At 36.6% G+C, this 13,171-nt stretch overlaps 1 protein-coding gene across 1 annotated transcript; it reads left to right on the forward strand.

The window, feature by feature from the left end:
- The first annotated feature begins 4,295 nt into the window (after positions 1-4,295).
- mpl (MPL proto-oncogene, thrombopoietin receptor) lies at positions 4,296-12,726 on the forward strand. The gene is made up of 12 exons (XM_027154488.2): positions 4,296-4,456; positions 5,677-5,797; positions 6,700-6,872; positions 6,946-7,091; positions 7,538-7,691; positions 8,427-8,532; positions 8,627-8,790; positions 10,003-10,145; positions 10,265-10,424; positions 10,503-10,572; positions 10,672-10,759; positions 11,687-12,726. The coding sequence occupies exons 1-12, from the start codon at positions 4,375-4,377 to the stop codon at positions 12,098-12,100; spliced, it is 1,821 nt and encodes a 606-aa protein (XP_027010289.1). The 5' UTR covers positions 4,296-4,374; the 3' UTR covers positions 12,101-12,726.
- The last annotated feature ends 445 nt before the right edge of the window (positions 12,727-13,171 follow it).

Genomic DNA, 13,171 nt, shown 5'->3' on the forward strand with positions numbered 1-13,171 from the left:
CTTGCTACACAAATCATCTGGAGGTTTTGGTTACAGCAAACAAAAGAGAACATATTTTCTCCCTCCACAACCTGCCCCCGTCCCACAAACACCCCCACCCCTACCCCTGGCCATACCTTCACCTCTCTCTCTCTCTCTCTCTCTCTCACACACACACACACATACACCCACACACACACACACAACATTCTTTTCATTTTCGCTACTGTCAGTCGTAGTTGGGCCTCTCGCCTTCTGCAGCTCAGTGATCTGTCAGAAGGTTTCCTCTCTAAACCACATGCACTGGACTTGTCAAGCTGAGGACACTCAGTTTCCTTCCCTCTAGCACAATCTCACACAAACTCTTGCTTAGACATAAACACGCTTATATGTATACATTAGAGGTGTAAACAAATCAGCATTTTGTAAACAGCTCATTCTACCCACATTTTTATTTAATCATTGTTATTCAAGATTTTTGCGTATTTATATGCCAAATTAAGAAATGCTTAGATTGCATCTGACAGTAGATTCTTCTTCTTTTTTTTTTTTTTTGCTATTTCTAAAGTATGGCCCAGATGAGGTGTAACACAATACCACAATCTGATTCTACATATGTTTAGTGCTCGAAATATTCATACACTGGAAAACACTGGAAAGAGCCATTTGCAATTTTTTTATAATGAAAAATTAATTGTGCACCTCTTATAAGTAGTTGTATTTGTTCATAACACATTACAAGTTCAATCTGCATAATATATTTGCATTCTGTTACATTTTTAATGACCAGCAAGACTTCTCAGGTCTTTTGTGTAAACTTTGCATCTGTCATGACGAGGGGTAGAAACGGACGCAAACGCAGGATAGCAAAGCAATCAGGTTTTAATCACAAAGGAAATATGAAACACGACACGGACTAGAGGCAGGACAAGACAACAGTAGATTCTGTGCTGCACAAGGCAACACGGCACACTTAAATAGACAGGGTGATCACAATAGGAAACAGGTGTGGAGACAGGGAGGGGCTGACGAAGGCGGGGCAGACACGTGACAAGGAACGTAAACACATGCATGTGGCCAAAGTCCGGGCTGAGTCCTGACAGCATCATAACTGTATACATTATACAAGGAACTTGTATAACAGTTGTTATGTGCTTTAAAAAAATAAAAATACAAAACACATTTTGTTAATAATACAGCATGAATTTTTTGGGTATAACCCCTCCCTACCGTCTTGATGTGAAAATTCCCCTCTGTCTTGAAAAATGTTAGGGGAATTTAAGATTTATTTATTTATTTATTTTTGTGTTGTGTTTTTTTTTTTGCTCTGCTAATTGTATTAATGACTGCTCTCTGCTGCAGTGAGCTACGGCAATGAGAAAAGAGAAAGAGACAAGTGTGTTTGTGTGTGCAAAAAACAAAATAAAGTACATTTTGAGTTTCCCAAGTCTGCCTCCTGTTTTCTCTTTACCAAACACTCTGAATTCGCTACACTGGTAAGACCCTGTCCAGCATTCACCAAACACCAAATATCAATTGCTCCTGAAGTTGTGGATAGAGAAGGAGCAGCGCATCCAGGCCCACATCCAAGCCAGGCAGAAGACTGGCAGCTACTACCGCTTCTATCCGGGGAAGCCCAGCTTGTGGCTCAACAGCTCCCCTTCGTCAACATGCTGGATTGCCTAGAACTGAAGCATGTAGGTAAGCTGAAGCCCAAAACAGAGTCAGCTCTTACATTCACTGGTGTTTTAGGACATCAGATGTCAGTTTACATTCACCCAGCAGCTCCAGGATGCCTATGGAAAGCGTGATTGATCTCGTGGTGCTGGAGCAGTTTGTTGCCTGAATACCAGTTGGAATGGCAAAATAGGTTCAGTGCCACTATCCAGCATCTCTGGATGAGGCAGTCCGGTTGCCAGAGGAGCACTTGGCCCTTCTCCTTCTCAGGGCCATGTTCCAGGGAGCGAGAACCCTTGTGGGGACCACCTCTCACTGTCCCAACTTACAGAGGTTGCCAGGTTGCAGCGGGAAATTTCCGACATGTTCTTCCTGCTCCCTGATCACACTAATTACATAGACCACTACACTGAGACTCCCCCAGAGGTGGTGGCACACAGTCAACCCTATTGTTTGCCCAAACACAAAAATATAATCAAGGAGTAGCAAGTGACTGTTCCAGCTCATTGATTTCAGTCCCCAAGAGAGATGGGTCAGTTCAGTTCCGTGTGGATTTTAGAAAATTCAGTGTGGTGTCAAAAATATGATGTATACTTAATGCCTCATATTGACAACCTGCTCAATCAATTAGGTGTGGCTTGCTTTTAATTGACACTGGATTTGACAATGAGGTATTGACAGACCCCCTTGACTCCCCTTCCTTTGGGGTTGTTCAGGGATCCTGCTCTGTTGTGCAGTTGATGTTCCAGCAACTCATGGACAAAATTATTTGCCCACACACAGCATATACACACTGCCTGTGGCACATGCAGCAACTGATGGCTGTCCTGAGATTTCACAGTAAACCCAAAGAAGTGTGCAGGTGGACAGGTGGATGACAGCAGCAAGTGCAGTCTGCCTGAGACATCAGATCATCCTTTTGGCCAAAAAGGATGTGAGACAGCTTTTGTTCATGTCTTACTAAAAAGGGAGCATCAGTTCCAGTCTAGTAGATGGATCATGGCAACAGGCTTTCACAAAGGTAACAGGTGCACACTGTGGTGGCCAACTTTTAAATTTCCTTGATTTCTTCCTTGTTTTTGCCTCCCTTTTGTTTTACAGAAAGGCACATTGGACAGGGACTGGCAGCCTCGTTGTCCCAGGTTTTACAATGAAGAGGATTTCCCCATTCTGTACATTAGTAGTAAGCTCTAGGTGTGAGCACAATAGTAAATTTTTGTCTGGCCTTCAAATGGATGGTCTTCATCTTCTGATACTATATGCTGGGACAGTCCTTCACCCTCTGTTTTGACATCCCATTACAGAGGCTCCACCAGATGAATGATGCCAACATGAGGATCACTTGGTATCTGAAACTTTAGCTGTTTAGGTTTCAGGTAGTCTACAGGCTGGGGCAAAATTGGCGGTGGCAGATTTCCTCTCATGTTGGGGAATTAACGGCAGGCTGAAAGTCTACCTGTCCAAAGTCCTACCTGGCCACCTGACCTGGGGGTGGTATGTGGACTTAGGGGGCATGGTCGAGAAGTCCTGAGATTTGTGATCTCAGAGAGCATGAAGGATTATAGCATGTTAGAAGACTGGTTAGATGCATGGGAGCTGAACCATTTAAAGCCTTGTACAGTATGTAAGTAGCAGCAGTTTGTAATCAATTCTAAACTCAACAGATAGCCACTGTAGAGATGCTAAAATTTGATATTTCTTTGTCCTGTTTAAAGCTCTGGGAGCTGCATTTTGGACTAACTGTAGCCTGTTTATTGAAGATGCAGCTCAACCACCTAGTAATATTATAATAGTCAAGCCTGGAGGTCATGAATGCATGAGACTAGCTTCTCAGCATCAGATACAGATAGGATAGAATAGAGGGTGGAATCAAGGAAAGTGAGTTTCCCTTCTATTGCAGGGAAAAAGAGGGAACGTTGTGATCCAGAAAGTGAGAGAGCCATGTGTGACAATGTGTGTACAATGTGTGTATTGGTTTAAAGCAAAAATGAAGTATATAAAGTGCATGTTGTGTTTTCCAAGCTTGTCTCCATTTTCTTTTCCTGAACCCACTGAATTATTTGCTGTATCAACTGATGATGTCACCACATTTACCATATTAATGGATTTAATACAAGGAAATAATGTCACTCTTGGAACACTGCTTACTAGAACTAATTGTTGTATAATCACTTTTTAACATGAGTTTGAATGTGAATGATAAATATAGAGCATCGTCACAAGGGTGTGCAAGCAGGTTATTGTAAGGTTTTTTATATTTCTGTGCTAAAGTGTTCCTTTATGTTTTCTACTTGAATTTTATAAGTTGCTAAACCATATAAAATTTTATATCCACTTTATTCACTTTATATGCTGGATTTCGTGCTTTTATAGTATGAATTACTTTGAAAGTAAGTTAATAGAATTGATACTAGACATACTAATATGTCAGCTTTCAGCCAGCTTGTAAAGATTTGTTACTTTATCTTTTAGATAAAGATTTGCTGCTTATCTTTTAATGTGCAAAAATGTGGCACTGCATAAAAGAGAAAATGTGTGTCTGTGCATTTGTGTGACTTCCTTTTGTGCCTAGGCTCAACACATCAGACCGCCCACCCCATTTTTTATGCCCAATACCCAATAAGAATTTGCACTTTTAGTTGTTTTGCACAAATTACCAAAACGATTACCACTCATGCTTCTGAACAGTCATGGGTTAAATGTGTAGCTGCCTAAACAATGGATCTACAGATAACCTTGTTAACATTGTTCTTTATTCTGACTGTGCAGGTGAATTGCAACTCTCATCTGTCAAAACAAGGTATGTTTTTGGAATAATTTAACAAATGGGTTATCTGTGTATTTTAAAACATATATTTAATAAAGTGTTCCTGTATTCATTTGTAGGTAAGATCAAATTACAGAGTTAAAATTTTACGGCTGTCAATACGTGTGTATACATTTACATTTATATTATTTACTGTAGAGTGTCACCCAAATGAGTTCCCTTCTAAGCCTGGTTCCTCTCAAGGGTTCTTCCTTGTATAATAATAAATTATTTATTTATTTATTTATTTATTTATTTATTTATTTATTTATTTCTCTCTCTCTCTTCTGTTTCCATACTTCTATAAAGCTGTTTTGAGCCAATGGGAATTGTTAAAAGCGCTATACAAATAAAATGAATTGAATTGAAAGATTGACTTCTTGTACTTGAACAAGATAATATGTTTAATCCGTCTGCAACAGTGAATGGTTTATTACTAGTTATATTATAGTTGCACTTAGAGGCATCATGCATTTTGTTGCTTTATGTTGATTAGTTGATTAGTGCCAGGTGCAAGAATATCAACATGATATTCAGGGACTTCTATAATGGATAAGTCACTTAATCTTAATATGTTTAAAAAACATAATCTGACTTAATATGTTTTACAAACCTATTGCTTTTTAACAAGGAACATATATCATTGGTATGGTGAAGCTTTCTTTATGATCATTTTTGAAAGGATTCTCGAGTGTCAGGGCTTTGGATTGTCACTATACTATGTACATCTAAATTAAAACAATCCTTACAATGCAATTCACATATAATTTGGTGCAAGCTACAATTTTTTAGAATCGAAAGAAAAACAAAAAAACAAACAAACAAATAAATAAATAAAAAGAAAGAAACATAACAATTGCAGTCAAGGCGATAGTAATAAATGAGTCGGCTATTGTAAATGATGTATAAGGTATAAATAAATACCTTGTGACTATTTATAAAGATAGAATTATATAGATAGAAATAAGTTATTGCACAATATTCAAAGAGGGATTTGTATATAACGAGAGGGTAATAAAGTGTAACAGAATGTAAACATGTCAATAATAATAACAGGACAATAAGGCATTAAATGCATTAATAAAGCATAATCGAGTAGAATATCTTGTTCTTTTCAGTAATAAAAATATGACTATGATAGTTAAATAAACATTTGTATACTAACAGTGCACCCCGTTCTGCCTTTTTCATTATCATCATGTTTCGGTTTTCAGATCTGGAGCTGAAGGGAAAGGCATTCTTAATGTGTTTCACAAGAAAGTTTTATGACTTCACCTGCTTCTGGGAGGCACCTGTAGGACAATCCTATGACTTCCTTTATCAAACAGATGAGGGGTGAGTACAATAGATAATGAAACTACATATCTATTACAACTATGATATAATAAATAAACTATGTGCAAATAAACAAAAACCTTTCTATGATTTAAAAAAAAATAAAAATAAAAAATAAACTCATGAAAGTCTGTCAATTTGCTGCTATTAACTGACAAAACACCAAAACGTGTAGGATCCAGGACCAGGACTGTAGACCAGGACATTTTTGTATGTAAACTTTACGCAATATTTAAAATCAGTTGCTTTCACAATTCCTAAAATGACTTTTTGCCATCACAAAATTTAAATCTCACAAAAGTTACTGAAACTGCTTGAATACTACAAATGGTTTGCCTGTAATTGTCAAAAGAATTTGACAGAGAACAAAAAGCGGGGCCGTATGTAAACAACGACTTTGTCCCTAAGCTATACAACAAAGTTCATGTTAACGCCACCTACTGGTCAAAAGCAAAATTAACATGGTACGAATGCCACTCGGGGCCTCAGACCTTTTCTCCCACAGTCAGAGTATTCCAACACTGTCTGTGGTCAAAACAGACACATCTGAATCTAGTGAAACTACAAACCACTTTTAAATCTCTTGAGTAAAGTTATGGCTCTGCTTGTCTGAAGCTGCTTAGGCAACAATTATAGTGTGTCCAGATTTGCAGCTCTTGGCTGCTTGGTCCCTGAAAATTTAGCAAATTTGTTTTCAATTTGTTGTTATTATTATTAATATTATTATTAATATTATTAATATTATTATTATTATTATTATTATTATTATTATTATTATTATTATTATTATTATTGTTGTTGTTGTTGTTGTTGTTGTTGTTGTTGTTGTTGTTTTATTATTATTATTATTATATCGTGTTTTTAAAATAGATTTTTTGTTCTTCTTTTATTATTATCCACAGTGAGGAGAGCAGATGTAACATAAGTCAGCAGCAGACTGCAGAAGGAAAAATCTTCCATGTCTGCTTCTTCCCACCCAGTGATGTCTTTATGTTCTCTCCCTTAAACATCAAAATGGTTGATAAAGACACCAACACAACTGTCTACAACGACATGCTTTATGTAGAGGACAACTGTAAGAGTTATGTAAACATCATGTAGAGTTTGTGTCTGTGAATGAGTTATTAATAAGCATTTCCTCTCTGTAGGCCTGTTATATCCTCCATCGAATGTATCTGTTCACCATACTGGAAAGGCAGGGGAAATTCTGGTTAAGTGGCCAGCAGCAACAGAAAAACCTGTTCAATATGAGCTACATTACACCTCGAATGCATTACAGGATACAGTTAAACTGGTGAGTTGCAAACAGACTCAAATTTAAAAGCACAGATTTGCTATAGAAATGTTTTGTAATAATAATAATAATAATAATAATAATAATAATAATAATAATAATAAGTATTATTATTATTATTATTATTATTATTATTATTATTATTATTATTGTTGTTGTTGTTGTTATTATTGTTGTTATTATTATTATTTATAACAAATTATTATTAGTATTATTAGTATTATTGTTATTGTTGTTGTTATTAATAATAACAACAACAATAACAATAATAATAATAATCATCATCATAACAAATTATTTTATTTTGTTTTGATTATTATTATTATTTCTGTTTTTATATATTTGTTTGTTTATCTATCTATCTATCTATCTATCTATCTATCTATCTATCTATCTATCTATCTATCTATCTATCTATCTATCTATCTATTTATTTATTTAAATAGAAAAAAGATTCCAAATGTGAGCACACGCTGACCTCCCTGGTCCCAGGACAGCTATGCACAGTGCAGATAAGGGTTAAGCACACTTTAACTGATACTGGTGGCCACTGGAGTCACTGGTCACATCCAGTTACAGTCATGGTACCTCAGACAGCAGGTGAGAGACCTCAGTGCCAAAAACAAAGGTGCTATATGCATTTCCATTTAAATGATTTATGTTTGTTTTATTGTTAAAGACATACCCAGACTTAATTTAAACTTGTACGATATTTTCATTTAATTTAGAAATCCATATTTACGTACATAAATATTTGTGTATTTATTTTAAAATAAAACTGGCCTTGGCAAGGGGCGCATGGTGGCTTAGTGGTTAGCACGTTCACCTCACACCTCCAGGGTTGGGGGTTCGATTTCCACCTCCGCCTTGTGTGTGTGGAGTTTGCATGTTCTCCCGGTGCCTCGGGGGTTTCCTCCGGGTACTCCTGTTTCCTCCCCTGGTCCAAAGACATGCATGGTAGGTTGATTGGAATCTCTGGAAAATTGTCCGTAGTGTGTGATTGCGTGAGTAAATGAGAGTCTGTGTGTGCCCTGAGATGGGTTGGCACTCCGTCCAGGGTGTATCCTGCCTTGATGCCCGATGACGCCTTAGATAGGCACAGACTCCCCGTGACCCGAGGTAGTTCGGATAAGCGGTAGAAAATGAGTGAGTGAGTGAGTGAGTGAGTGAGTGAGTGAGTGAGTGAGTGAGTGAGTGAGTGGCCATGGCAACATTAGGAAGAAAAAAAAGTCCTGAAAAGAAATCTGATAAACAAACATGGCATTCACTCAATAAAGCACATGAATGAATTATCTTTGGATTTCAAATCTAAACTCCTCATGTTTTTTGCTGTAGCTGACATTGAGTTAAAGTGCCACACTTCTGATCTACACCAAATCCGTTGTCAGTGGAACGAGGAGCGATATGGTCAAGCAAACCTTCATTACCAACAAACTGTCAGGTAGATATTTTGTCCATGCTGTATAAACACTGGAGTCTCTGTAGTTATTCATTATAAAACAAATCTCAGGATGCGAACGATGATTCTTTTTCAGGAATATTTGGGGGAACTGGAAGACCTGTGAGAAGAGTATTGCCTATGCAAGTCAATGTTTTCTCTATGGAGAGAAATGCACCATGTTTCAAGTTTACCTTAATGCTACCTCCGGGCTCTTTAACCGAACCTTTTACATGGATGTGTTCAGCATGAACAATAGCAGTAAGCTATTTTTCAAATACTGTGACTTTATTAATATGCTCATTTATATTTTAAAGGACAATCTTAGTACAGAATATTCACTACCCATCCATTTCCCATTCTAACAACAGTTCTTATATAAAAAAGAATGACAATTAGTACTTTTCTAAGTTTAATCTTCTGCAATACAAGTTATAAATTACATTATAGTAAATATAATCTTCAGCAGTTTTCACTAAGCAGCTAAGTCACTTTGCTGTGCAAAAAAATAAGAAGAATAATAACACAATGCATCTCATTTATTAATCTCTTAGTAAAGTTGTGTATAAATCTTTGTGTAAGCCAAATCTGAATAAATCTCTCATAATTTCTCACACATTCAGATTAACAGGTAAATAGCAGCAAAGACTTATCTATTAGTTAATAAAAATAATACCCAGTTGATGGTGCCAGGAGCTCTCGGTTGTACTATTATAAACTGTTGTAGAAATGACAGTCATCGCCTCCGGCTTGCTCATTAGGGATAGGGATAGATATATAGTATTTTAAATTTGAAGTTAATCTTTTTAAATTCCTTTTAAACTTTGATTGTATGCATTCATTTATTTAGACAATGGGAAATGGGAAATTGTTAAAAGCGCTATACAAATAAATTGAATTGAATCGAATCGAATGGCGGACACCAAGCACATCACATAGAGAAAACACTTTATTGTATATTTGAATTCAAAGCACTTATCGGTTTACTTGGTGCTTGTGCGGTATTAAAAGATGACGCTGCAGGAAACTGAACAGACCTACACTCTGCAAGCGGTCCTCCTTTGCATCTCCTTCGAGTTGCTTTTCTTCTTACTGAAATTACTAAACGTCTAATTTGTCTTAATCGACAGATTTTGTTTGTTCTTCACATTTAATATTTTTTCAGTTTCTTAAGATTTCTTTTTCTTTGTATTTAATCTGATAGACTAACGTGTCTGTAAATGTGCAGAAACTCATAATAACTCAATATACGTTATGATATGAAGCTGGACAAATCAGTAAACAAAAAAATTTATTTGGTCTTCTTATGGATACATTTAAACACATACCGGAGACCATGATATGATACAAAGGTTTCTTCTTAAATGACAGAATTTTCATGAATAAGAAATATCCTACAAACAAATCCATTTTCCTATATATTTATTGTAGTATCATGCTTTGTTATGAAAAGTCTTTTCCCCCCATGATTAGTTAAAACAGAGCCTCCAGGAGAGCTGAAAGAGGAGATCATTGGAGAAAGGCTTTGTCTGAGATGGCTTTCTCCTCTTCCACAAATATCTGAGCATTTACTGTATCAGATTCGCTACCGAACACAAAGAGAGAACAAGTGGAAGGTAAGGAACATACAACAAGAACACGCATAAAGGACAAAGTCTAACTAAATAAGAATGGATTATGACTTTATAGAAGATTTCCACTTTTTGGTTGTGAATGAAATGCTTTTGTGTGCCAGATTTTTACAATGCAAAATCCTAATACCAGCACCTGTCTGGATGTACAAGCCAGTGGCACCTACACCATTCAAATAAAAGCTATCCCCAATGGATTATTGTACAAAGGGCAGTGGAGTGATTGGTCTAAACCTCTAACAAAACAACTTATTTCACAATCAGGTACTCAAGCTTTCTCGTACGCAATCCACAAGAATTTGAATTACTAAGATGTTCACCAGTGTTTCTTCCCTAATACAGGGATGCTGTTTATTGCCTGTGTACTATTTGGCTTACTCATTTCTGTTGTATTGTTCTTCTCGTTCTCCAGGTATGTTAAGCCAGATTAACAACAAACATTTTAACACTGTACAAAATTCTAAATAGGCAAATGTGTATTTGGTGTGTGATTCATGTCATGTTTCTTTAGAAAGTTCATGCGGCTTCTGTGGCCACCGGTCCCGAATCTGAAAAATGTTCTGGAAAATATCCTGAAAGATATTGATGGAGAACACTGGGTATGTTACATCTTGGCATTGTCGAATTTCCTTAAGCATTATCTTAACCATAATGCACAAACTTTCATGTTCTAAAGCAAAAAAAAAAAAAAGTAGTAATTATAAGTTGTGTTTGTGTTACGTATTTTAACTCATAGCAAATAAGTGTACATACAGGTGCATCTCAATAAATTAGAATGTCGTGGGAACGTTCATTTATTTCAGTAATTCAACTCAAATGGGGGGGGGGGGGGCACGGTGGCTTAGTGGTTAGGGGGGTTTCCTCCGCGTACTCGGGTTTCCTCCCCCGGTCCAAAGACATGCGTCGTAGCTTGATTGGCATCTCTGGAAAATTGTCCGTAGTGTGTGATTGTGTGAGTGAATGAGAGTGTGTGTGTGCCCTGCGATGGGTTGGCACTCTGTCCAGGGTGTATCCTGCCTTGATGCCCGATGATGCCTGAGATAGGCACAGGCTCCCCGTGACCCGAGAAGTTCGGATAAGCGGTAGAAAATGAATGAATGAATAAATTAAAGCAAATAGTGCCCCTACCTAAGTATTTTGTACATGTACTGATTCACTAAAAATTGTTTTTTTTTTTTTTTTTTGGCTTATGAAGTCTTCAAATTTTTTGAGATAGCAAATTGGTGGGTTTTTGTTAAATGTGAGAAAAAAAATCATCACAAATAAAAGTACCAAAGACTTAAACTACACCAGTCTGTGTGTACTGAATTTAATACGAGTTTCACTATTTGAGTTGAATTACTGAAATAAATGAACTTTTCCACGACATTCTAATTTATTGAGATGGACCTGTATTACCAAATAATTGGTCAAGTGTATTTTTATTTGCTATAAATGCCTATCACCGACAGTACAAGAGTTATAAGTTCCACATTTATTTTATTTACTAGAAGTAATAATATTGTGCTAATATGCTTATATTCTAGGAGCCCAACATCAAGCTGTGTGATGATGAGGCCCCTGCTTCTGTGGTGGAGATCATGTCTGATAAGAAAATTTCCTGGACGTCAAACTACCCAGATTTCCAACACTTCCAGTTGGCTGTGGATTACAAAGAGGAGCAGGGCCTGGAGATGAGCCAAGAGTACGTAATCTTAAAATCCAGCCCCGTCTACGACATCTCAAACCTGAACGGGAACGATTATGTTTATAGACTGAATGCCTCATTGGATCAGCTTGAGGAAAAAGTCTGCTGTTATTCTTCTCTTTGTTCGGACACTTTTTCTGTCTCCTCCACCAACATCCTAAACCATTCTTATGTAGCTGAGATTGAGAGTCTCCGAACCATAACAGGAAATTACAGCAATATTGAAACGGTAGCAACGGCTAAGGACAAGTGAAAAAGGCAGGGCATGGCAGGGCAGGGCAGGGCAGGGCATGGCAGGGCAGGGCAGGGCAGGGCAGGGCAGATTCATCTTCCGGTAGGCATAGTGCAGGAAAATCTTTTGGGGTTTAATCTACATGCTGTCAGGTTTGAAAGCATTAAAGTAAAATGGAAATCTCTGTGTATCTCTGACAGTAGTGTAAATATGCATTGTTTTGCTTAAAACTAGAGGCTGTGCAGTATGTTAAAATCTCTGAATACATTATTCTGCAAGCATAAGGCATGCCAGATAGAGGAAACTTTAAAATGAGCCAGCAGTAAGTGTCATTTCTGTTGAACCACTTGTGATAACCAACTGATTTTCCACAGTCATCACTTTGAAATGTTTTACCACAAGTTAAAAACTGCCAGACTTTTCAGACGCGGATATATATATATATATATATATATATATATATATATATATATATATATATATATATATATATCCATTAGAGGAGAAATAGAGTTCACCGTGTCGTAATTACATTTATTCAGTGTGCAATCACTAAGATAGCGTTTTTGTTTTGTATATTATATTAACAGTATGTTACAAGATAGCAACATGATGCAGATGTATTATGTAATAAATATTTAGCAATCTATTGTGTCATTTTAATTTAGATGAATTTCTGCATAGCTTTCTCAATCTTTTTTTTTTTAAGGTATGAGTTAATAGGCTGGACTAATAATCTATTACTGTTATAACTTTTTTGGAGCACACTTTAAAGAACATTACAGTTTGGCACCATTCGTAGCAGCAGAGCAATATTCATAATATTGTGTTTTTGCTGTAGGAATTTAGACTAAAATTGTATACACACACACACACACACACACACGAAACAGACTCTTAATGTATACGTTAGTTAGGAGAGGAACTACTTTTTACATTTTTTTTTTAAATTTACACACATATAGTACATACATACACACACCTATACGTACACACAGCAGTGAATGACCCAAAGCTGTAGTTATACTAATATCTCTCATGCAATAATAAGCATATGTTATTAGAAAGTTGAGTTTGATTCATAGTTATTTA

This window comes from Tachysurus fulvidraco, chromosome 5 (assembly GCF_022655615.1).
Source record: "Tachysurus fulvidraco isolate hzauxx_2018 chromosome 5, HZAU_PFXX_2.0, whole genome shotgun sequence".
NCBI classification, from domain to species: Eukaryota; Metazoa; Chordata; class Actinopteri; order Siluriformes; family Bagridae; genus Tachysurus; species Tachysurus fulvidraco.

What these genes read in the sequence shown, in the direction of transcription:
- mpl (XM_027154488.2), top strand. Translation starts at nt 4,375, where the DNA reads ATGGATCTACAGATAACCTTGTTAACATTGTTCTTTATTCTGACTGTG. An exon ending in TACAGGATACAGTTAAACTG is followed by an intron (nt 7,092 to 7,537) that starts GTGAGTTGCAAA and finishes TTATTTAAATAG; the next exon opens with AAAAAAGATTCCAAATGTGA. An exon ending in TTGTTCTTCTCGTTCTCCAG is followed by an intron (nt 10,573 to 10,671) that starts GTATGTTAAGCC and finishes ATGTTTCTTTAG; the next exon opens with AAAGTTCATGCGGCTTCTGT.